General features: G+C 32.3%; 1 protein-coding gene across 3 annotated transcripts; it reads right to left on the bottom strand.

Moving 5' to 3' along the window:
- Window positions 1-31: 31 nt before the first annotated feature.
- On the bottom strand, window positions 32-21,516 carry LOC123693454 (aminopeptidase N). Of its 3 annotated transcripts, none has more exons than XM_045638562.1 (14): window positions 21,419-21,516; window positions 11,803-12,518; window positions 11,563-11,718; window positions 11,004-11,297; window positions 9,651-9,834; window positions 9,234-9,390; window positions 8,849-9,108; window positions 8,315-8,510; window positions 7,733-8,013; window positions 6,210-6,409; window positions 4,779-4,946; window positions 4,152-4,295; window positions 2,008-2,086; window positions 32-1,694 (listed from the first exon to the last, which is right to left on the bottom strand). In XM_045638562.1, the coding sequence occupies exons 2-14, from the start codon at window positions 12,477-12,479 to the stop codon at window positions 1,542-1,544; spliced, it is 2,949 nt and encodes a 982-aa protein (XP_045494518.1). In that variant the 5' UTR covers window positions 12,480-12,518; window positions 21,419-21,516; the 3' UTR covers window positions 32-1,541. The 3 variants fall into 3 exon arrangements, with proteins under 3 accessions (XP_045494518.1, XP_045494519.1, XP_045494517.1); XM_045638563.1 differs by having other exon boundaries at window positions 11,803-12,514; window positions 21,419-21,515; XM_045638561.1 differs by lacking the exon at window positions 21,419-21,516 and adding an exon at window positions 21,206-21,285.
- Between the last annotated feature and the right edge of the window lie 3,282 nt (window positions 21,517-24,798).

The raw sequence follows: 24,798 nt of genomic DNA, 5'->3' as shown, positions 1-24,798 counted from the left end.
GAATGTTTGCTGTTGAAATAAAAAACAATTATTTGAACAAAGACTTTATTTACATCATTTAGTTATATATTTGTAATTATTATGGCGGATAAGACAAAACTGACGCATAATAAATATTATGTGCACGTAATAATACAATAGCAAATGTGAAGACGATGTTGACGATTTTTATGAATTTAAATACTATAATGAACTTCTGCTACCTTTAAGTATAAAAATAAAGTATCTATACTAAAGAGTTATTTAAAAATAAATTAAAAGTACCACAAGATATAATTATAAATACTTTTATAAAATTTGACTAGCTTAATACGTAATAAATAACTAATTAAACTTAATGATAAAGCACTAAAAGTAGTGTGAACATATTCACATTTATGCTATACAATCAATTTAATTTATTAAATGACCCTATTCATAATTAGTTTATAATATGTCGTGGCCATATCGTAGATTTGCTCATTCCATGAAATGATTGATCATTTCGTAAAATGGTCGCATTTCATGAAATGGTTGAATGTCTATCGGCCACATCATGATGTGGTTTGAGCAGATCAATGCTAAGAAATCGTTTATCGATATGGCCAACTAAGCGGTTTTTTCATGAAATGATCAAAATTATTTGATCATATCGTAAAATAGTTACATTAATTATTATTTATTGGTAATGTTTCCTATTTCAAAAAACGAACCGCTTCTAGCACTCGCCGGTCGCTGCCGCGGCACTAACTTGAATGACATTGAAGAAGTTCTTTACATATTTTGATATATTTTTTTATATTTTAACGACTCCCTATATTTTATACGATCTGGCCAAATGTGGATGACAAAATCGTTAAACATTAACGATTTTACGATCTGGTCATACTATGTTGGCCACATCATGACATGCAACCATTTCACGAAATTATCAATCATTTTATGAAATGAGCAAATCTATAACGATATGGCCACGACATAATATGCATTGTGCATGTAAGTGTTTTTTTTCTTGCCATTCGTTTACAAAATAACAATGAGACCAAATACAGAGTACCTATATAGATTTATTATTACCTACATTTCCACTTGCTGATGAATTTTCTGATAACCTTTTTTACAACTTCATAAATTAGGTGAAAGAGCCTATAATAAAATAAAATAAACTAATGTAACTGAGATACATCCTATGAAATATTTTCTCGATGCTTGTTTTTAGTTTGGCTCTTAGTAAATGATTTATACAATATGTCATATTATATAATTATACCATGATACAGAAAATTTATCAACTAGGTCTTAGATTAAGGACCAATCCTACCAATCCTTAATCTAAGAACTAGACCGTATATACCGTGATATTAAAATATGTATAATGGCATCCTTAAAATCCCAGCATTAAAGAAATAGATAAAACTATAAATCAACCATTGTGTTACTTTTTTTCATAAAATAATACATTCTTTCGCATTTCTATACATAGGCGAAATATTTTTTATGTAGTTATAAAAATTATAATAGATAATACTAATCTTTTCTGTTTCTATTAATTACTTAATGTATTATTTAGTAGTATTTTTTTCTGCTTTTAACAACCAATCAACGATGGTGTCATAGTTCCGCTCCATCCATTGGACATTTGCTTCAGTTCTTTCTAGAACTTGTTGCACCGGTCTTCCCAAATGCTTTCCGTGTGTATCGACAAATCTCGTCAGCTGGAAATTTAAAATCATTATAAGGTGATAACTGGAGATAACCTTTACTTTTCGGCATGCGGGTTCGTATACCGTGTAATTTCTTTGTTTAGAAAAAAACAAAATTAAGTTTTTAATAATTGCATTTATTTCTTTAAAAAAACTATCCAGGTTATATCAGGCTTACTAGGTTGTAGTTTAGTACATTATTTATCGATGTTCTTACAGGAGTTATAATTATAATTTTATAAATATTATTTTATAATTATTACTTGTTTTTAGAAAGGTTAAATAAAACTTCACAGTGTTTATTTAGAGGTAACAAAATAATTACCTCGTCATATTCGTGAACTTGGTTTAATCTTCTCGTAACCAACTTCAGTATGGAGTTGAGAGTTGATACTGAACCAACACTGAAAATAAAATATTCATATATTAATAAATTTTTAACGGATTTTTTTTTTCGCAAGAAATGTATTTGCAGCATTGGAATACAAAAAATAATAACTCAAAGTATTTTACAGTTGTTGTGATGTTATATTTTTTTTAATAAAACGGTGGAAGACGCAAGTTCGAATCCCACCTCCCTCGTGATCGAATTTTTTTTCTTTAAATTATATTTATAAAGCATTTGAATTTATAAAAACCAAAATATCATATCCAGTCGTGATGTTATCAACATGCGTATACAAAGTGACTTTATATAGGTGTAATTGTTTTAAAGAGGGCAAAGTATAGTAGTAGATATTATACACCACTATTTTTTAATCAGTACATAAAATTTTACAGGGTGTTAAGTACCTTTAACCAATCATATTTGTGTAAGAAATAATTAAAAACACTAACAAACAGAAATGTCCCAAAATTGTCCACATAAATATGTAAAAATTGTTAAACCTATTCTTAGTCAATGACCCACACTAGGTATTGTGTTGTAATTTTCTAGCGTACGATTTCGAATAGGTCCGCTGGACAGCTCCATTGATAAATTCCGGCAAACTCGCGTCGAAGCTCGCCATCCTTCACCCCGCCACCCCCTTTCCCTCTGTGGCCTGCACCCGCGTCGCAGTTCGCAGTTCGCAGTTCGCACCCCAACGCCGCGCGTTGCGACAACGGACAAACAGTGCCTAATTGTTAGCGGAAGTGAAAACTTGCTTTTTTTCGTCGCGTTTGTTTACGTTTTTCCCGGTACAATATCATATCAATTCATATCACGGGATTATGTACTTATGCTTCGTGCGTTCTTTTTGAGTGGAGAAAATGCGAGTGCAGCAGTACGTATGTACAGATAATACCTAGTACCCGAGTCCCGAACGCTCGATCGCCAAATGTACGAACCGTCGTGGTAAATGCTTACCAGCAGGCGTTGTCACAAAATGCTAACGTGTAATGTACTAGCGTATTTTTAAGAGGATCCTCGACGTAGTACGAATGTCGAATAACGCTGCGGTTCATGAATTTCTCACAGCGGAGTTTGGAAGTCAGTGGATCGGTCGAGGCGGGCCTGCTGGTGTCGAACAATAATTAAAACAGCGCATATTGGATGAAGTGAAAAGACAAAAAAACATACCTACTTACTTCTCTCGTTAAAAAACAATTTAATAAAACGTGCACGTCTGTGTATTGATAATGGTGGTGGACATTTTGAAGGACAATTTTATTATTGAAATACTTGTAAGGTTAGTTAAGTTAAGATAATTGTAAATACCAGCTGATTCTAACTTCACACGCCAAAATCGTTTTTTCTTTCAATACAGATTAGGTATTGTAAAAACAGCTGATTCTAATTTCTTAAACACGCCAAAATCGTTTTTTTCTTTCATTACAGAGTAGGTATTGTAAAAAACAGCTGATTCTAACTTCTTAAACACGCCAAAATCGTTTTTTCTTTCAATACAGATTAGGTATTGTAAAAAACAGCTGATTCTAACTTCTTAATTTATACGTCAAAATTCGATTTTGATATTGTTTGCTTTGTAATTGCATACCTACGTACCTATTTAATTTATTGTAAAAAAGTAATTATGCCGGTCCTAAGCCCGGATGAAGTATGAAGGGGAGATTTGAATTTAGGAAATTAAAATAAATAAAGTTAGTAACTACATCTCTTGTTTCATTTTATTGCCCAAGGTTAGGTAATACTATCAATGAATAAGTGAATGAACTCTGCAATGTGTCTATGATTTTAGTGAGACTTTCATAAATAAACAAATGATTATATCTTTGCTATCTATCGATATTATGTAATTCTAACATCATGATCACGACAATAAAGTATTCGCTAACATGTCCTTAAAGTTTTTGTACTGATTTAAAAATAGTGGTGTATATCTATGTATAAATCATTTAGAGAAAAAAAATAGAAACATTGCCTAGCTTAAACTTATTTCTTTCATTTTAACTTTTATTTAGGTACCAAATTCTTAGGGAAAACGATAAAAAAGTAATAAAAACGCTGCAAATATAAAAGTAACTTACTATTCCTTAATCCTCTTCCAATTATCTCTTACATAGTTGAAAGCGATCGGTTCGCCGATGGACGAACTTGCTACAGCGGAAAACACTCTCACTGTGTCCTGCTTACGAATACCACTGTCGTTTCGTAGTGACAGTTCTAAGTATCTAAACAAGGAAATAAACCATTAGTCATATAAAACCATTAAAAAAAATTGTGAAGGGTTTATCCATATTACATAGCAAAATCCATCTATCTCTGTGTTCGCGATAAACTCTAAAACACTGAATCGATTATCGTTCTGTTTTCTTCAATTGATAACGTGCTTCCCGTGTTATATTATTACGCTTGTGGAAAGCTAGATTTAACATTTAGGTACTAGGTATATTGTTTTGGTCGAAACAAATCTTGCATTTCAAAAAAACGATTCATTGTTATCAAACTCTTCTGAAATTCTTGACCAACTTTAATGATATTTTTTTTGTATATTACGATCGGTATAGCCAAGTATAAGTGATAATGGTGGTACATCCCAGTATCAATCTTATATTTATATAGAACTATACAAACAAAAACGGTAAAACACTGATATTATGAGAACTAGTACAAGAGTATCAAAAACGTAACTAGATAATAATACAATACCTTACCTGTACAACAGATATGGTGCCCTGGTACACCCCAGTATGGAAAGGAGCAGTTCCCTCTCAGAGGGCACGCTGGCGACGACGAATCGCTCCCACGCGAAGTTCCACTCCCTCGCACCTCCCACCTGTACTCCCACACAGTATACCGTACTTCGAATGTCTGCGTGGATTCTGGAAGTATTCGTCTATTGGAATTTGTTGCCAAAATACAGATAATACATATTATTTCTTTATAAGTAGCAATTTTAAGATTTTGCTACAAATTGGTCATTAAACTGTTGTTTTATTTATTGATGTCATGTTACCTTCAAAGTTAACTATTTTGAAACCCAAACTAAATCTGCTAGTATTTAGTGAGTGATATTACAGTTTATCGATTTATCTAGCGCTGGCCGAAGCTCGCTGATGATAGAGCCGAAAGTTATTGTGATTCCCTTTGACTGAGACATTAATAAAGTTTTTATTTTCCTACTAATTAAGATTTATGATAATTTAATAACTATTTAAACGAACATTTGTATATAATAGGTAATGTTCCGAGTTCAAGCTAAAACGACTGTGATCGTATAAAGAATGTGGTAATGTAAAAAACTAAAATCGTCTAATAACATTTGCTCAGACGCAGAACAGACACAATGTAAGCGAATATTTAGATTTTAGACCATAAATTGGCTATATTGTAAAAAATATTCATAAATACTCCATATTGTACTTTCACAATAGAAATATCGTTCAAATAATATTGGTGTCATAAAACTTTGTGACGCTCATGCCTCATTGATAGTTGTTTATCAGTAATTCAATAATGGAATTAATATATAGTTACAAGGAAAATCCTTATATACGATAAAATCTATTATATACAATCTTCGATATTATAATTCACAAAACGAATCGTAATAAATTGCAATGAAAAACACGGCCTGTAAATTTTATGATTGATGTTGTTTTTTGCTGACTGTGCTGAAAACATTCGTGTTATCTTTTTAAGCTATTGCATAGCTTCTATCGCGGGCCTTGAGCGCGGGGAACGAATCGAGAAATTCCGTTACGAAAAAACCTCACGCTCCCCACTCCGACGGGCGGAGGTGTGGCTTGAAGGCATAGCATGCAATAGCTTTACCGCGGCAGTCCCCGAGTGCCACACGTCTTTTTTTTAATATATATGTTGAGTAATATTTACGCGTTTAAAAACAATAACTTACAATCTACCTTCTTTGTCTTAACAATTTTATTTTTTTTTATTCCAATTACAGATGAAACATGAACAGATAGGTTCCTAGTTACCTATCACCAACCTATCTTCTCTCATAAAGCTTTAGAGAACAGTGAAACTGTCAAATAATATAACTTTATAAAGTATTTTTACATGAATCTCAAACCATACTGATAATCTCTTTACTAAAGAGTCTTCTTAAACAAACATACACTTACTCATTAAAAGAATCTGGGTTCGGGTGTAACATCCAGTTCGTATACATTCGCACCGCATGTTCCAAACATTCCGCCTGTTGCAAGTGACAGGCTGTAGACAACATGTCGACCCGATGCTGGGCTCTAACTACGCTCTCGTTCTGAGATACATCCCACCCTAAGTCAGCTACAGTACCATGTAGCAAACGGAGCACGTAACGCTGCGGGATAAATAAAGTATTCTTTGTATTCTGTTAAAAAAAGTCTAACTTACAGCCGACTAAAAGAAGGCAGTTTGTAATTGGACTATTTTTTTGGCTTGTATAATCAGAACTTTCGTCTAGACTCTAGGTGAACCGACTTTCATGATTGTGAATTGTGATGATATAATATTATAAAGCTGAAGAGTTTGTTTATTTGAACGCGCTAATCTCAGATCTCAGGAACTACTGGTCCGATTTGAAAAATTATTTTTGTGTTAGATTGCCCATTCATCGAGGAAGGCTATAAATAATCACGCTAAGACTAACAGGAGCGGAGCCCGCGAGTGAAACCGTGGACCGCAGCTAGTCTAGGCTATAAAGTTAAACTTTGTATTAAATGTTGTAAGGGCGAAAGCTGAAAAGTCAAGCTGTTATTTGTTCATAAACTTCAAATTCATTTTCAAAAAAGTAACTATCTATAAGTAATCAACCAAAATTCCTTTACTCTTAATAATTATTATTCTTATAACACATACAAAACAATATTATCATGATACCTAATATTCCATACGGTTTATCGTTAACTATAATCTCATCATATATATCATTAATGATAAAATTCATTGCGTTAATAAAATTACTAGACTATCGATAAATAATAATACTATAAATGAGTAATTCATAATAATAATTAAACAAAGTTGAAATACCCAATGCTCTATATCACAAAGTACCTACTTTATTTATTTACGTCATCAATATAATATCATCATATAGATATTTATTACATTATTATTACACCGTGTGACCAAATATCGATAACAGTGTAAAAATTTAAAAAAAATTTTTACATCATCAATAATGGAATATTTTGGAACTACCAACTTAATTTTTATATGTTAATAATATAATCATTAATTATTTTCTGTACATAGTCACATTTCATGCGTCGTTTATAATAATAAAATAAAAAAAAAATATTTTAAATGAATGGTAAGTAATAGTGACACGATTATTTTGTCCATTTCGAAACAGGTGACGCCATCTCTTGATACTTTACCGTTCCCGTGGGATTTCCGGGATAAAACCTATCCTATGTGTTAATCCAAGTTACCCTCTATATGTGTGCTAAATTTCATTGTAATCGGTTCTGTAGTATTTGCGTGAAAGAGTAACAAACACACACATAGTCACAAACTTTTGCATTTTTAATACATATTAGTAGGATATCAATGAGCCTTACAATCTAACTAAATAATATTACAGAATGTACAAATTAAATGTAACTTTGTTTTATATTTACTCGAATCATTAAATTCTTGATAAATACCAAAAAATTACCTGATATTCCAGATAATAAGCACCTTTAGACAACATAGTGTCTATATACCCCAGAGCCACCAATCCCGCTTTCCACGGAACATAGCTTCTCTCATGTGACAGATAGCTCGTGATATCCAAAGCTACTCTGTAATCGAGTCTTCCAGAAAGAGCCAGATTCATAGCATCGTCGATTATCTGTGCTCGGTTAATCGGATGGATTTCTTCGAATCGTTTCGGATCGTTTAGAATTTTGATAAGCATCTCCCAGTTACGTTGGTCGTAGTTAATGCGATAGAAACCTTAACAAAAGAATTATTATTCGTAGCTTATTTTGCAAAATGTACTACAGACATACATTTATTCGTTATTAACTTATAAGTAGGTTGTACAAGAAATATGAATAATTATGATTATTACTATTTATAAAGAACACATAACATGCGCTCAAGCAGTCAGCACTTTCTTTTCAGTACTCTAATTATATTTTTTTAAATTCTTGTGAATGAAACTATCAGCGCAATAATATCGTTAACTACAAAGTCAATAATTTCTCAATAATAAATCCATAAATAATATACACAAAGTATTTTAACATCATACCAGTCTGTTGTATATTGGCTATAATCCAGTCATCTTTGCTGATAGAAATATTCTCGACAACAACAGATCGTTCTCCCTTCAACCATAACTGCGGTTGAGTGGACTGGAAGTTTTTTTCGGAAGCTGTTGTGAAAGATATCGGAATCCACCACACTGGATTCTCGTCAATTGTGTTGTTTATCAGGACGAATCTTTCCTGTAAATAAGAGAAAAAATGTTATAATTAAGTAATAAAGTGGCTTTTATCTTACAGCTTCTGATAAAAAAGCGCACGCCGTTGCTGTTTTATTTTCTCGGAAAAAATGAACCATAACACAATAATTAAGCCTCATATTTTGTACACTCATATCAATAAAAATCTACTAGTGCGGTCATTTTAATAGCAAATATTTATAGGTATTCAAAATTATCAAAAATATTAAATAGATAGGTATTATGCAAGCGCAAGTACCTAATAGTAAGTTCGTTCTAACCTTCTTAACTACAACCTGAACCTTGTAATAAAAGATCAATAAAACACCATTTTAACCTTACCTGTCTAAAACTAACAGCGCCAGTATCATAATTCCTGGTTATCGTAAGTACTGGGAAGCCAGTTTGAAGCGTCCAAGAGTCCATGATAATTGCAACGTCGACGTCAAAGTTGCCCCTTTCTCTTGCAGCATTGGTAAGAGCACTCCAGAGGTCCTTCTGTTCTGCGTCACCATACTTCTTGGCGTTCAGGTAGTCGGTTATACCGGCGTTGAAGACGTCATCAGTGAGGAAATGATTCATCATACGGAGTATAGCTGATCCTACAATTGAATTTGGTTTAGTTGAAAAAATTATGTATAATATATAAATTGGTTTAAATTTTTATTTGTGTAATAACGAACATTAGTAGTAGGTACTCATCGTCATAAAAGGTCAGTAAAAATACCTTTTCCATATGAAATTTTGTCAAAAATAGCGCCAATCTCCTCTGGGTTTCCAACTTCTACAGAAATTTGATGGGATGAAGTCAAAGCATCTAATTTGAAAACGCTCTGAACTTCATTTAACACGAAAACCTCCATCAACTTCCAAGTGCTTTCAACCTAAAATGAAATATTTTTTTATTGTTGCTTAAATCTGTACTCTCAGGAACCGTTTGGCAAATAATTGCAGATTCACCAACGTATCCTATAAACTAATATACCTCTATAAGATAATTCTTAAAGAAAACGAAAGGTCATTTTATTACTTATTTGTGCAACACTGTGTAGACAAACAATCTATCATAAATTACAAAAATACGAAAACAAACGAACGTATTCCTTCTTAACATTTTATGTATTACAAATAAAATTACACTTACCGCATCAACAGCTACATACTCCACATAGCTAGCGAAGCCCTCGTTCAGCCAGATCTCCGACCACCACGCTGGCGTGACCAGGTTCCCGAACCACTGGTGCGCGATCTCATGTGCTACCACGGACGCTACGCGAGCTTTGGCCGTGGTTGGCGAGACGCCGTGGTCGTATAGCATTGCTATTTCTCTGAAACATTACATATAACATACAGCTGAATTAACTGGTATAAGCCTTTAGAAAGAAAGAAAGAAACCATTTATTCCAATACACACAAACACACAACAATAGATTTATAAATTAAAAAAAAAGTTACGAATACATAAATTTATGTGTGGTTGCGTGCACTAAAAAAGGTAGCTATTCAGGATACCTGAAACATAATACCTCAGCACAGATTTTCAGTGACCCCCTTACGATAAATCAATAAAAATGAAGTACGGCCATCCATAGAGCTAGAGCAGTAGTACGTAATTTACAAATGTTGTCATGATTAAATCTATACAATTCACTGGTACATTATTGTTATAATATTAATTATTCCTCGAAATGATATTTTCTTAAAATTTGATAACGGTCAAATAAATAAAATTATATTGCAATGTCTCCGAACAAAAACATTGATATTAAAATCCTAAAGGCGAATTTAATTCTATTACTAATTTCATCATTATCCTTACATCCAACAAAATAAAAGCAAGATCTACCAGGCAATCGCAGAACAAGTGTAGAAAACATTTACAAAGAATATTAATGAAATGCTCCTAATAGAATACAAATCTAAATAAAATATAATACAATACAATTGTGTATAAAGTACACTAATTGCATATTAGCCAACCACAGAACCAAACCCACCATTAACTACATCCGATGGTCCGAACAAGGTCCGAACCCTTCATATATTTCCTAAACCACGTGTTAATCTCACGGTTAATTAAGCGTACAACTTAAAAGGGAAATAATTTGGGCACCGGTCACCCTAACACTACACATGATTGATTATATTTTCTCGTTATGCAATAATCGATTGACACCCTCATCCTGATGTATGACAAATTTTTATCCTCCAAACACTCCCGTGGGTATTCCGAATTACAAACCGTTTATTGTTATCAGATTACAAATTATAATTACAAATAGGTCTCTTATTTTAAAAACACCACCATACGTCGTTTATTATAAATGATGTATATAATATATTTAGAAGATTGAGAATCTGCAAATTATTCCAAACTAGGAACGTAAATATCATTTGTATATTTTTAATAATATAATTTTCATTACGGATAATATAGGAACTTAGCATTTAGAAATGAGGCTGCAAATTAGTCGATTAATTAAATTAAAATTGATACCTGAATGTTAACAATCCCCAGTTCTCCATAGCACCAGCTTTAAAATCTGGCAGCGCAATCATATCTATCTTCGGCAATGGGAATTTGATTTTATAGTATTCTTCCAAAAACTTCAGTATCTTCGGACCAATATCTAGAGCGTAGGCCGCAGATGATAATGCTTCCTTTCTAGCCCAAACTGAGAAGTTGTTATAGCTCATATTGCCAAAATCAGTTACCGCAAACGCAACTAAATACGTTGACATCGGTAGAGATTCAGCATAATGATCCCAGATGTAATTCTTCAGGACTTTGCTGAAATGTATTTATAACCATTATTTTATAGTCATTCCAGAAACACTTCCGTGATTAATGCAAAAGCGTAGAAGCGACTGGTCCTGGGTTCGAATCTCGGTGTAGACGAAAAAAAAATGACAGTCTGACAGGACAAAAAAGTGATCTTCTTTTTGTTAAGAACATTCATTCTTTTCGCGATTGCAGTAAATTTAACAATAATTTTCTTATCATTTATGTTTTACTGTTCTCAGAAAGTTAATAAGTTAAACTATAATATACTTACTGAGGTTCACGAGAAACAATATTCATATTGGATACGGAACTCATATTTACTGGTCGAGCTATACTAATTGTAAACTTTGCTTTGAGAGCGGGCTCATCCCAACAAGGAAAGGCCCTTCTCGCGTCCGTAGCTTGAAACTGTGTTACTGCTATCCATCTGAAAAAATAATCAAATACGATTATGAAGACGGCTTTAAGACATTAAATTTGTTTATGGGTTATGCAGACGAAGAACCCTTACCGCTTGTCCTTCTTTTCTTCATAGGAGCTTCTATAAAATCCGTGTAAATTATCATTCAGAATCCCCACATACGTTATATTCAAAACGTACTGCTGACCTGCTTTTAACGTCTCTTCAGTAGTCAGTATGTGAAATTGCTTTGAGACATCTTCCCTTCTCTGTAGAATTTTAATTGGCCTACCGTCTTCCTTCTTGAACAATTCTATACTAATGAACGTCAACTCTACACCGTGAAACGTAACCGTGTCTGTTTCATTTCTAACCGTTATTATTACACTAATTTCACCATCAAACGTAAAATTACCTTCAAATATATACGGCGTTAATTTTAAATAGTATCGGTCTGGTTTGATATTTGAAGGTAACCGTACATCGATAACTGTATTTTTCTCTGGTTGAGTCGTAGTTTCTATTAAAGCTGTTGTTTCTATATTAACACTAGGTTCTGTACTTAACGGTATCACTAATAGTTTTGATTGGTCACAGTGAGATAGTTCATATTTTGTCACATTTGCTAACTGATCAGTCCTTGGACAGGCTGCGAAGTTATATACTATGAAGGCAGTAGCAACGAGCGCTAGAGAGAAAATAACAAATATCACTGTTGCAAGACCCTTGGAAAGGTACACTCCTCTCTTGGGTTTTGTCGCAAATTCAGTTTGCAGGGTTCCGTCCATTTTGGATGCTTGCCGAACTTTTAGTTACGTCATTGCTACCTGGAACAAAAAACATGTAAAAAATCATATGATTTAGAGTTCTCGCTACTGTGATATGAATTATTTCGCGATGGTAGAGCGCTTCTTTATGACAGGTGCAATTAAATTGGCCTTTGCCGGCTTTCGCCAGCTGACAATTTTAAATGAGATTTCTCTTTGGAAGTAGACATTCAATTATTACTTACTAAAAAGTACAAATCAAAACAAACCAATCTAGTGACTCAATCTACTTTAACGTTGCAAGAACACGTACGCTTTCATTCAGAACGTCATAAATTATATGGATTATTTTATTGCTTTGAAGATAACTTTTGAATTTTAATGTATGATTCAATAACTTGCTAACTAATTTTCATATATTCATATTAAATCAATGAATAAAATTTAGTTATTTATTGTTTGTTGATAATTAAAACTCTACATCATCATTATTTTTAATTTTTGACAAAAAAACAACGCGGAAGTAATTAAACTTATTATTGTAATTTAAATAAAAATTACAATTCATTAAAGCATGTCATATTACATAGATAATAACAATAGTTTAAGGTCAAATCTATTAGATAAGAGATTCTAGAGACAGCAAGATAATTGAACAAATTATGGTGCCACATACGTATTGAAAAAGGGTATATATATGAAAAATATTCCCATTGAAGAATATTAAGTTAAACTTTTCCTATAATTGCAAAATCAATACTTCAATGTGTTTTCGATTGAAATATATGCTCGTCACACAATACATGCTCGTCCTTTAAATATGAGAAATTATTTACTATTGTATTAAAATTGTAACAAGCCAATGACTGTAGGTACAGTTTACATAATAGATGGTACAAAATTAAAAGTTATATGAGTTAGGCATGGATATTATTAAATATTAGAGCAAGATAAACCAGGCACGAGAACATAATCTGTCCATATTATGTCTTTATACACTCATCACCCTTAAAAAGACTTCAAGGAATTAAATATAATTTTATAAAGTTCTATTAAACTTAAACTGGACGATTTGCCACAGACAAAGCCGTGAGGATAAACTAGTGTAACAATAAATATTTTATCTATTTAGCTGCAGCGTCGTGACCTATAATATGAAATGGTGTAATAAGAGAAGTGAAGTTAAATGGTTTTACGGTATCGAACTCTGGAAAAACAATTTAGTTTGATGCGCTCGGTTGTATCATAAGTGTTTACAGACAAAGTGACGTTATTTAATCTCTATTATTGCTTATAGAATTAGTTGACAGTTATTATTAAACTGTTTTTTTTTTTATTAATTGTTATGAATTCGGGAAATCCGCAAAAATATTGCTTTGTATTTTTTTTATCGTCAGAAACTATCTTGAAACGGAAAAAGCTAAGTTTGATATGTATTTTACGTTTTAATATTATGAAATATGTCCACTCATATTTTATATTTTTATAGGCCTGCTTAAAAATCAAAATATGTACTCTGTGCAGTAGGATAGCCTATTGCACAGCGTGTACCTACGTACCTACGTACATAGGTACCTTATATTACTTTTATACCGAGTACAACTCGGCTAAAGCACTCACACTATCCACAAAAGCAAAGAGGCTAAGAGATAATAATTTAAACATAAAGATCGATTACTGATGGTTATAGTCTTAAACACAAATTTGATTAGAAAACTTAGACCGTCTCAACACGGTAACCTTACGGTAACACTAACGTAAACATATAATTGAGTAATCTGTGATAACACTATCTTAATAGTACCATGGCCTAAACGTTAACATAATAACAAAAAAAATGTACACACCTTTGAAGCTAATAAAAAAAGGAAATGAGTCGCGCGTCTTCCTTCTTACGAACCTCTTATTACTTCCGACGTCTTTATTCACACAGCCTATTGTCTTTGAGACCACCATTGATACAATGTTAATGGTACTTCTAGTGTTATCTAATTATCAAGGAATCTATGAACACGTGTGCGTTAAGACATAAACAATAGATAAACAAGATGATTTGTAATATGATAACTATTTTCAGTTTTAAAATGAAGTGCACTTTTGATCGATTTTTTGTATTAAGTACCTATATTAATTAATAAAAACAGAATACATGGATTGTTTTTTTTATATCACGACATTGTGTTACTACAGTAACTACTTTGTGAATAGATTCAATAAAATTAAATATTACGTTGAGTTGCAGTTTTGCGTCATTGCAATTTTTGCGATTATTTCTCACGAGCTACGACAATATTTACACTCCGGTAAAGTCAAAAAACCTATAATATACTCCCTTAAAAACATCTCATTTATTATTATTTACCCGGTATAATACACAATATTATGAACACTCTGTAAACCCGTCAATTAAACTTTAAAAGAGCGTGTCCCTTGAGGCGCTCCGTTATTTAAGTTTGAAAGCGCTTTCAAAATTGCACAAACATTTTAAGCTTTCCAGTTTCGTGGCTAGAAATGTTGATTAAAATTTAAAAAACGCATTAACGTTGTTATTCTTCGTCCTTTCTAAAGCCGTGTACACACTCGTTGACCGCAATCTATTGAATAAGTTTGTAAAGGCGTTTGTGTGCTGTAGTGTGATTTATAATAATTTTATAAGAATTTTTATAAGATTGTGAAATAATTTTTAAAGCATTCAAAGCCGGTTTCTTATTTTCTGGATATATGCTGGACATTGTAGGTATAACGTATTGTTGTATTACGCATATTACGCTTAAAGTACCGAAAACAACAACGATAATTTCATGTTAGAACTACCACTACCTACGCACTGGATCAATGTAGAAAGAATTATTTATCTCACATCATTTTCAATATGATACGAAAGGAAAATCTTACATAATTTACAGTGAATTAATAAATGCTTTATGTGCTGTTTTTCAGGCAATAACGCTGGACCGTTTAGAAGAAATTAACATATTATTTACTTTTTCAAAATGGACATGAGAGTGTGAAAACTCCCTAACATGAATATACATTACCAGGGTACTCTCCTTTGAGAGGTAAGCGACGGCACCAGTATTATCATAATAATGGAATTTTAATTTTTCACTTGTTTCAAGGTTGTATAAAAAAATCATACAGAATAAACTTTCATTGGCATAATTGATTTTTATACGTAATAGAGCCATGAAACCCCCATATTTATCTATATTTAAAAATTCATAAGAAAACTTCGTTAATGTAACAGGAACTGATTAGCTGACCCGGCAAATGTTGTTCTGCCTTACTCCCATCACTTATAGGTATGAAAAATATATAATTAGACGTTATCCGATTCTAAGACTTACACGATATCCACACAACATTTCATAAACATCGGTGCAGCCACAAGCATTCAGCATTTTATAAAAATATGAAAATGCTACAAAACCAGAGTTTTCCCAAAATCATTCATTTGCAAGTTAATCGACATACTTCTGCTTAAAAATTAATTTGAATAGTTTTTATAAAACAAACGTGCTATGCGCTTTAAAAATACATCGTCAAAGTCATTATCTCAGATTTTTCCAAGCCGAAGCTCACATTGAATGCTCACTCTACCAAACTACTAAAAGATAGTCCAACTAAAGTAAAAGAGATATTCAAATGGCCGTAGGAATAATGTATGATACAATAACGACCCGTCTCCGGTACGAACAGCTCATTGAATCGCAAATTCGATACAAACTGCTTCGCTGACCTGGCCTTCGGAACAAAGCCCTTATTGTAATTCTGTGAACTCAATGATAAATCCTCTCCTCCTCGTGTTGAGTACCGCTCCTTTGAGCTGGAACATCCAATATTATGTGAGATGTGACAAGTCTGTAGCTTCACCACCATTAGCCCACTATCATATTGGTAACATGCTTAAAGTTTATATATGTACTATGGGATAAGATTTTATTTAGATGTTTTTCATCGTCAATTCAGTTTTTAAGGGCCTACGATTAAGAAATCATAAATTCAGTCACAAGAAAATGATACGGCATTATAAAGTACCTACCAATTATGATTTCACCACCCTAAAAGTGTAACAGCTTATAAAACGATACATATAAAAGGCAGGGTTAAAAATATCAACATCATGTTGCGTCTAAAATCAACGATGCAATATAATTCAATCGCAGCATTCTCCCGAAGGGTATTTCTGTTTTCAACAAAATAGCATTAAACTCTACCATAAATAAAGCCCAATTATTTTTCTTTATTTTCAACAAAATCTATATATATAAAACTCAAAGGTGACTGATATAGTGATCTATCAACGCACAGCCCAAACCACTGGACGTATCGGGCTGAAATTTGGCATGCAGGTAGATGTCATAACGTAGGCGTCCCCTAAGAAAGGATTTCCCGAAATTCTTGCGGGAACGGGGAAAAACGGGGATGCACGTTTGTACGTGATAATTGACTAGCTTCCGCCCACGACTACAAAGTCGTGGGCGGAAGCTAGTCAATTATAAAATATCATTACGGGAGAGGCTTTTTCTCATACACTTGACTTTTGGTTAATTTCACTGTCTATCAAAATTAAACATAATAATATTAGGCTTTCTTCATTTATAATTGCGGAGAATATTTGCTGCTTTTCTTTTAAAAATTTAAATCTGCAAATATTAGGCGATGCCACTTCCTAAGTTCCTACGTAACAAATGCGTGAATTGTGTTCAAAATTGCTGTTTTACTTTTACTATTTGTCTAGCCGTTATATACATAAGAGCAAAACTGTGTATAAAAGTTTATAGTAATAACAGAATAGTTTAAGCTAGCTGCTAGGTTAGGACAGACATTTAGCACGTAATCCCAAAGGGGTAAGTGGTAAACATACAATATACACCCACAGTTTACCCTCGTTATGTTTACGCTGTTACAAACACGCGGCCTGAGTATGCTAATATTATATATGCGAAATATGTATATCTGTTTGTTGCTACGTCTGAGCCGCTGAAAACATGGATAATTTAGATACCTACAGAAAAATGGGATCATAAAAAGGGACTAGGTCTAGTGTTTTCACAAATTAAACTTTACGAGAGTGAAATAAGAAATGTATATTGTTATTGTTGTGTTGTTTTGTTGTGTAGAAATGTATGTTGTTGATCATGTATATTGATGGAAAACTAGTAAGTACTAATAGGACTACTTTATTAAGAACTAATTTTTACTTTATTAAGAACTAATCTTACTTATTATGTTACAGCTTGTGACTATATGAATGTATAGATAAGCTGTTAATGCCTAAGGCAAGGCTGAATAAACAAGTCAGTCTATAGCTCGATCATCAATACCGTTACTCTACCAATCCAACATTGAAATAAATTAAATATCTTCTACTGAACTTTTTTATCATCCTTCTGAATCATTGTTAAATCATGTAATTTTTCGATTCGATTCTTCAATCAATATTTATAGGGGTTCATTATTTTCTTAAATTGGAACCTTCATTTATTTTATATCTTTCAATGTGAACTTTAATTGAAGAAATAGGTAATATATCCCTACAGAAATACCACGTAGGTACTTTGAGTATTCAAAATTAGATCTCATTACCCGCGAAATAAATAAACAATCCACTGATCTAAAGCATGTGGAACCATAAACAAAACAGGCGTTTATTCACTACGTGAGAAGGAATGACGGTCTATTTTTGTTATCTACGTATTAGCAACAGGTCACTTTAGGGTTCGGTGGGAGAATTGCTAGATGACTCAGAATTTCGCTATATTCGCTCGATAAATTACAGACATTTTACCCAAAGACTGGCATTTTTGAGAATCCCTCTTATAATAGAATGATGATTATAGCACAATTGAGGGGAATGTCTCGTCGTCACCGACACGTAATTAAGCTTCAAAAGCACACTTATATAAACAATAAACATATTGATGGACGACTAGCTCTACAAATAAATTTATCCAAAAATGCCGAACTCAGTGATCGAAACCAGGCACTACTAAAAAAGTAAACAACGGAGTATTTTACGTTGCTCATGAACCATATCACCTTGTTCGTGAATCATATTAAAAATAACATAAAACATTTTTGCATGATGTAATTATTATTGTGGTTTTTCAATAAACAATATAATGTACACTTTAATCACATTAGATTAAAGTCATAGAACTATATCGAGATATAGTTCTGTGACTTTAATCATTCAGTTCGTCTCGTCAATGTGAAATTAAACAATTATATTATGAATGCGTCCCAATACATTATTCAGATAAGGTAATATGAGAATGAATATTAACATTTTACATCAGTACCTACAAAATAAAGAAACAAACACAATTACGCTATATTATACTATTATAATCAAGATGTAAACTAATTTATACTATAACATTCAAGGGAAAATCATACATTGAAATACATTTTCTCGTTAATCCACGTATAACCTTATCAATTGGCCCGTAAGTCTATTTTCCTTCGCGCCATAGTTTTTCTCGAGTATGATTCAATAACATTGACTCAGTCGCCTTACTGTGTATACTTGATAAACTTGTTCTTTTCTACTCAATCAAGTCTACATGACGTGTAGCAAGTATATAGAGAAGCCCTCGATTAATTTAATCTAACTTTTCTTATTACTAGTTATAAGGCTTTCAGCTAGTAATTATACTCTTATGGTTGTTTAGATAGTGATTAATTTACAAACATGATTAATGAACGAACATGGAAGGTTAACAACTTGTATTAATTGATCCTTCGTTAGCTACATTTTCCGGCGAACTTTCCTTTTTATATTATAAAATAAATGTACAGCGAAAAGCCCAGCTATCGTCACACTAATTAAATTGTTCGTTTGTTATTCACGACCCTTAAAAATCACAAATCCCAATCTGAATGATAAGAACCAAAATGGATAGCTAATAAATCGAACGTTATCACGTATTTAACTAGGGGATAGAGGGGTCCCTTGCGTGGCCCCTTTGTAGCATATTACACTATTCTGTCCTTTTGTTGTGATAAAGGGCTCTTCCCCCTCACACGTGAAAAACACAAAGGGTTTTGAACCAAAGTTTTAGTATTATTATACGCTGGTAATAAAAAATAAAACGATGGCCACATTGTCGAATGCTGAGAATTAAAATGTAACGCTTAAACCGTGACAGTTTGTATGAGGTAATGCATTTACTATGAGCTATGCTAACGGTTGAATAATGCATTTTGATTTTAATAACAACAGCTAGTTGAACAATGAATGGTAACTAGTTTTAGTAGACGCTGATATTTACGATTTTTCAATTTTCATTATAGTTTTGAATGTATACTAATAAGAAATGTCAGATAAGTTACAGGGCGCTTTTTAAATTTTACGTTGCTAGTAGATAATTATATTATTAAGTAAGATATTTTAAAATTTATTAAAACAATAGCATTGTAACATTGAAAAGTTTTAATTCAAGAATATTTTTTCAATAAACTATAACTTAGATTAATTTATATATTTATATCAATAAGTAGTTACCTAATAGCCACTTATACTGTGTCCTCGAGCACTCACAAGTTTACAATTGACTATTACTCTTCCATATAAAGATTAACTAATAATATTATTGGGTATTGTTTTCTATACGGTTTGAACCGTTAGAACAAATGAAAATGTACCTAAGGAAATTTCCTTAGGTACATTTTCATTTGAAGAGAGTCTTAATAATTATTAAGACTCTATATATTAAACTTATAGTATAACTTTTATTTCGCCTTCTTCTTCCTCTTTATTCCTACAAAGTTTTTTGGACAGCAATACAATCTATCATACAACAATGACCAGATTTCCTGATGTCTCCGTTATTATTACATATAATAGAGGTAAGAGGTAAGGTAGGAAGCATCGCGTCGATATTTACAAGGAGATTTCAATATTACAAATCGTTTTAAAACAATTTGGCGTGATCGATTGCCGTCGTTCCTGTTTTGTCAACGCTTTCAAATTGCTTTTTAATTACCACTCAAGGGAAAACAACTTCAATCACTTTCGCAAAGGAATGTTACAAGTTTCTTCAACTGCCGTTTGTATTTTTAAATATTGGTATTTTCCTACGAGTTTTATAAAGCTTCGAACTCGACAGCTGCTAATTCTTTCCTAGTTGTTTATGAATCTGACCATAATTTTATTCTGGCTAAATTTATTAAACACATCTATCAAATTCAGACGGAAAAGTACAAAGGATACATATCGAAGATATTATTAGTAAATAAATTATCTTGTTACGAGCCATAACGTTTTTACAAAGTTGTCAATCGGCTAGACATTGATTTTTATTCACATAATGTTTTAATTAATATCCCCAATTCTATGAAGAAAATATTTTTCGAGGAAATTGAAAATATTATGCTAGAAAAGTTAAGCCATAAAAGGCTATATATTTAAAATTTATTATTTATTTCCCACACTTTTTATTGTTAATTTAGGGTAGTTTACTTTAGGTTAGATGTACACTAGATAAAATCGGACACTGCAAAATTATTATAACACTGCGAATTTCGTAATTAGGTAGGTATCTACCAAACGGAATTTAGTTTTCCCAGGAAAATTTATATAAAATAATATCAATAATTTTTCAATATTCTATTTCTATCATAGTTCGTTAGGTCATAAATCGAATATTTATATACTGTCCACGTTACCTTTAGAATCACAGGAAACATAAAAGGCCATTGAATAATTTCCGTAAGCGTGTAGGTATAAAGTGCTTAATTACCTTCCTCCTTAAAAGATATACCGCCGATTTTTTCACGAAATACGAAATGATTTCCTTAAGGAAAATTCGTCCTTAGTATCCTTGAACCTTATCACAAACATAAATATTTATCTAGCGTATTGAAAACTACGTTACAGGACGCCGGCCGTTTAATATATTGCTTCGTTTCGATCGCTGCTTATAAATTAACTATAGGTAATAAAAAATCTTTACCTTAACGTGACGTAGTGTCCATTGTTCTTTTAATCGCGGCTGTTAAAGGCGGGAAGACACGTTAACACAGGACACAACCGCCTCATTCGGAGTTCTGGTGGCAACTGACCGCCCAGCTTTGCAGTGGAAAGGGGCAGAAGGCTAAGCTCACGAGATTTTTGATGGAAATGCGATAGATCGTCGATTTTCAATATAACGCTGCTGAAAAACAAGATGTTTTTCAAACTCGAGTCGAGGATGTAATTCACGTAGAGTAAAGCGCTATCAGGTCATTAATCTTAAACGGAGATATTTGTTTTTGTTTAACTGCCTATTTTTTTAATTATTTATATATACGTTTTATTTAATTATTTGATAACATACTTCTGAAATGACTAAATTTTAAAAAAATAATGCAGGGTATTTTTCATTGTCTGCCCTAAATTGACTTCAATTTTTTTCAAGTGACTGTGTATGGATGTTTCTCTAGCTGATTCTATTTCTTACCACTTCTTAGTTCTTACTCTGTACAGCCCCCCTCCGTATCTACAGCTTACGTCAATCTCATACATTCGTAGTCTATTCTATTGAACGCTACGCTAACAGAAAGCCACTTGGCTAGGGGGGCTGGTTGCTAAATGCTAATAGGCATGACGACAGTATCCATAAATGATCGTATTAGTGTTTTTAAGGGAAAATGTATACTAAATAAATTCAATATAGTGACTTAAAAATCTTAAAAACACTAAGATTAATGAGATTATCAATAAAATAAAACATTGAAATTCTGCAGTTGGCCATTTTGACTAAAACACGCGTGACGTCACGCTTAAGTAAACAACTCACGTCCGATGTATTTTGTTGTTATGAATATGTTGAGATTACGCATTTTTATTTATTTTCTATTGTTTCACGTATGCTTTATCGACTCAAAACATAAATATAATTGCGAATTCACGAATACGTGGCTTCGGGGTTCTCCGCGCCAACTTTATACAATCATTTCTTATTATTTTCTCGCTTGAAATAATTACTAACACATTTTTGAGCATTATTTAATGTGGATGCACACTGAAATACTGCACACCACTTATAAACTTTGAAATTCGTTTCTATAACACATATTAAATAAATATTTTTTTAATTTTCTTCGCAATGCATACAAATAATTACGTATTTACTAAAAAGTGACGTCACGTTACGCCATGACACCTCCGAGCTGTTTTGGCACAGTTGATAAATATTTTTTTAAAAATGGCTTTTATCTTCGTTAAATTTAAGTATATTACCGAAATATAGGGTTTTTCTTGTATAGTAAACGTATACACACATTATGGAAGAGGATTTCAAAATCTTTCGTCATGCCTATTCTGTGTTCTTACCGCTATGCTATGATGAACTGAATAATGAATACATTAATAATCAACCAGAACATAGTAATTTTTAAAATAATAATAATAAGAACAATTCTTATCATTATGAGTAGATACTGCCTTGTCTAATGCGAAACATCTAGTATCAAATTTTTTACCTGAAACTTATTCGACGCTACTAATTTCTAGAATTTGAATCAAAGCATAATAATGGACCCTCGACTATCTAGTTATTGTTTGCGCTAACTATAGTTTAAACTTTGTTTAAGCTGACTTTTTTATTCATTTTCAATTCGTCCAAATATTCAATTGTGCCAAAAATAGAAAATTAAATGCTTTTCTCGTTAGATTTAATTCCCAATAGATCCCTTACATAATTACTCGACTATATCTTTCTAATTAGACTACCCCACTTGATGTTGTGTAGGGAGTAGTAGCATTTAATTTGGATTTGAAGGTAAAATCTTTGTGGTGAACCGGGCGTATAGAGAATGATAGAGTTCCACTACTTCGAAGTTCGAATGAAAGATTAATTGTTATAGCGCTGTTTCCGATAGGTAGTTTTTTTTTTGTACGTAATTCGTTACAATATTTATTTTTTATTCATAGTTCTATTGTGTATAATGTAGTACCTGCTTGTTATAATTTTTTTTTTTTTATATGTAAAATATAACAAACACAAAAACTATACTAGGGGAGACCGGGTACAAAAGTAACACTTTGTACTTTTGCCTTGATTTCTCACTGGGTGTTACTGTTATCATTAAATTAATATAACCATATATAAATTTATTTAATATTCTTTACACTTGTGACTCAATTTATTACATTATGTAGTGTTTTATATTAATAAACGAAATTTAAAAAAAAAATCGTCAGTTGTTACTTTCGACCCCGTACGCAGGTCGAAAGTAACACGTCGTGGGTCGAAAGTAACAAGATAAAGGGGTTGGTAATTAACACAATATTATGATGGTAAATCAACAAATTATTTGTTTAAAGACTTTGTATTAATAACACATATCAACTATTGTATTTTAAATATAATACTTACAAATATAATACAAAACAAATCGATAAAAAATGTTCTTAGTTTAAGGCGACTACACCACCGAAACTAGCGCCCCCCCAACATTTTATTTTTTTACTCCTAAACCAGATCAAATTTAAAAAATCTAGCTCGGTACTTTGCTAGTATATTACTTGTAGTATTTTTGGTATTACTTTTCATTATTTTGCATTCGGTAAATTAGGAGAACTTTTGATTACCGCCAAAAGTGGCCACTTTTGGCGGTAATCAAAAGTTCTCTAGAATAATGAACAGTTAGAATAGTGAAAAGTAATACCAAAAATACTACAAGTAATATACTAGCAAAGTACCGAGCTAGATTTTTTAAATTTGATCTGGTTATGGAGTAAAAAAATAAAATGTTCGGTGGCGCTAGTTTCGGTGGTGTAGGCCTCTTAAGTAATGAGATTAATTGAGGAAATCATTCTTTTATAATTAAAAATTCTACATTCTGCATCCATCCACTAGCATTCCCAGCTCCAGCACAGGACCCTCGGCAATACGATAAAAGTGGGATGTGTTCTCCTAGAGCATTAATGGCAACAGCAACAGTTACTAATTTTCCACGCTCTGCTAAGGTTATGGCACCTACTTGTTTAATTCCTTTTTAATCTACAATTTTGTTAGGTTTTTGGATAGTGGTCACCCCTGTCTCGTCCATATTACAAATATCTTTTGGCTTAAACCTTTCCCAATACCTACCTACCTTTCCCAATACCTCAGCAAGGTTATCAAAAAAATTTTTCACATTATGCTCGTTGATGGAGATAACTGTAAATAAACTGCAGAGCACTCGATTAAATAGTTGCGTAGATTAATTTACTTGTTATTAGTAAATCTCGATTGGCGCAAGGTAGCTGCACTAGTATTACCGGCTTTTAAAAGCCGGATTTTAAAAGTCGATTTATTTATTTTCTAAATCTATATAATGTTACATGGCAAATATTTTTTTTTTGCAA

Source organism: Colias croceus, chromosome 7 (genome assembly GCF_905220415.1).
Source record: "Colias croceus chromosome 7, ilColCroc2.1".
NCBI lineage: Eukaryota > Metazoa > Arthropoda > Insecta > Lepidoptera > Pieridae > Colias > Colias croceus.
Note: the sequence above shows the minus strand (reverse complement) of the source record. Positions and strands in the feature narration are given on the sequence as shown.

Bases quoted from the DNA above. Each gene is read 5' to 3' on its own strand.
- LOC123693454 (XM_045638562.1), bottom strand. From the start codon at position 12,479: ATGGACGGAACCCTGCAAACTGAATTTGCGACAAAACCCAAGAGAGGA. The intron at 11,719-11,802 runs GTAAGGGTTCTT...TTATTTTTTCAG, and splicing joins GAAGAAAAGAAGGACAAGCG to ATGGATAGCAGTAACACAGT. The intron at 9,835-11,003 runs GTATCAATTTTA...GTAATGTTTCAG, and splicing joins TGGGGATTGTTAACATTCAG to AGAAATAGCAATGCTATACG.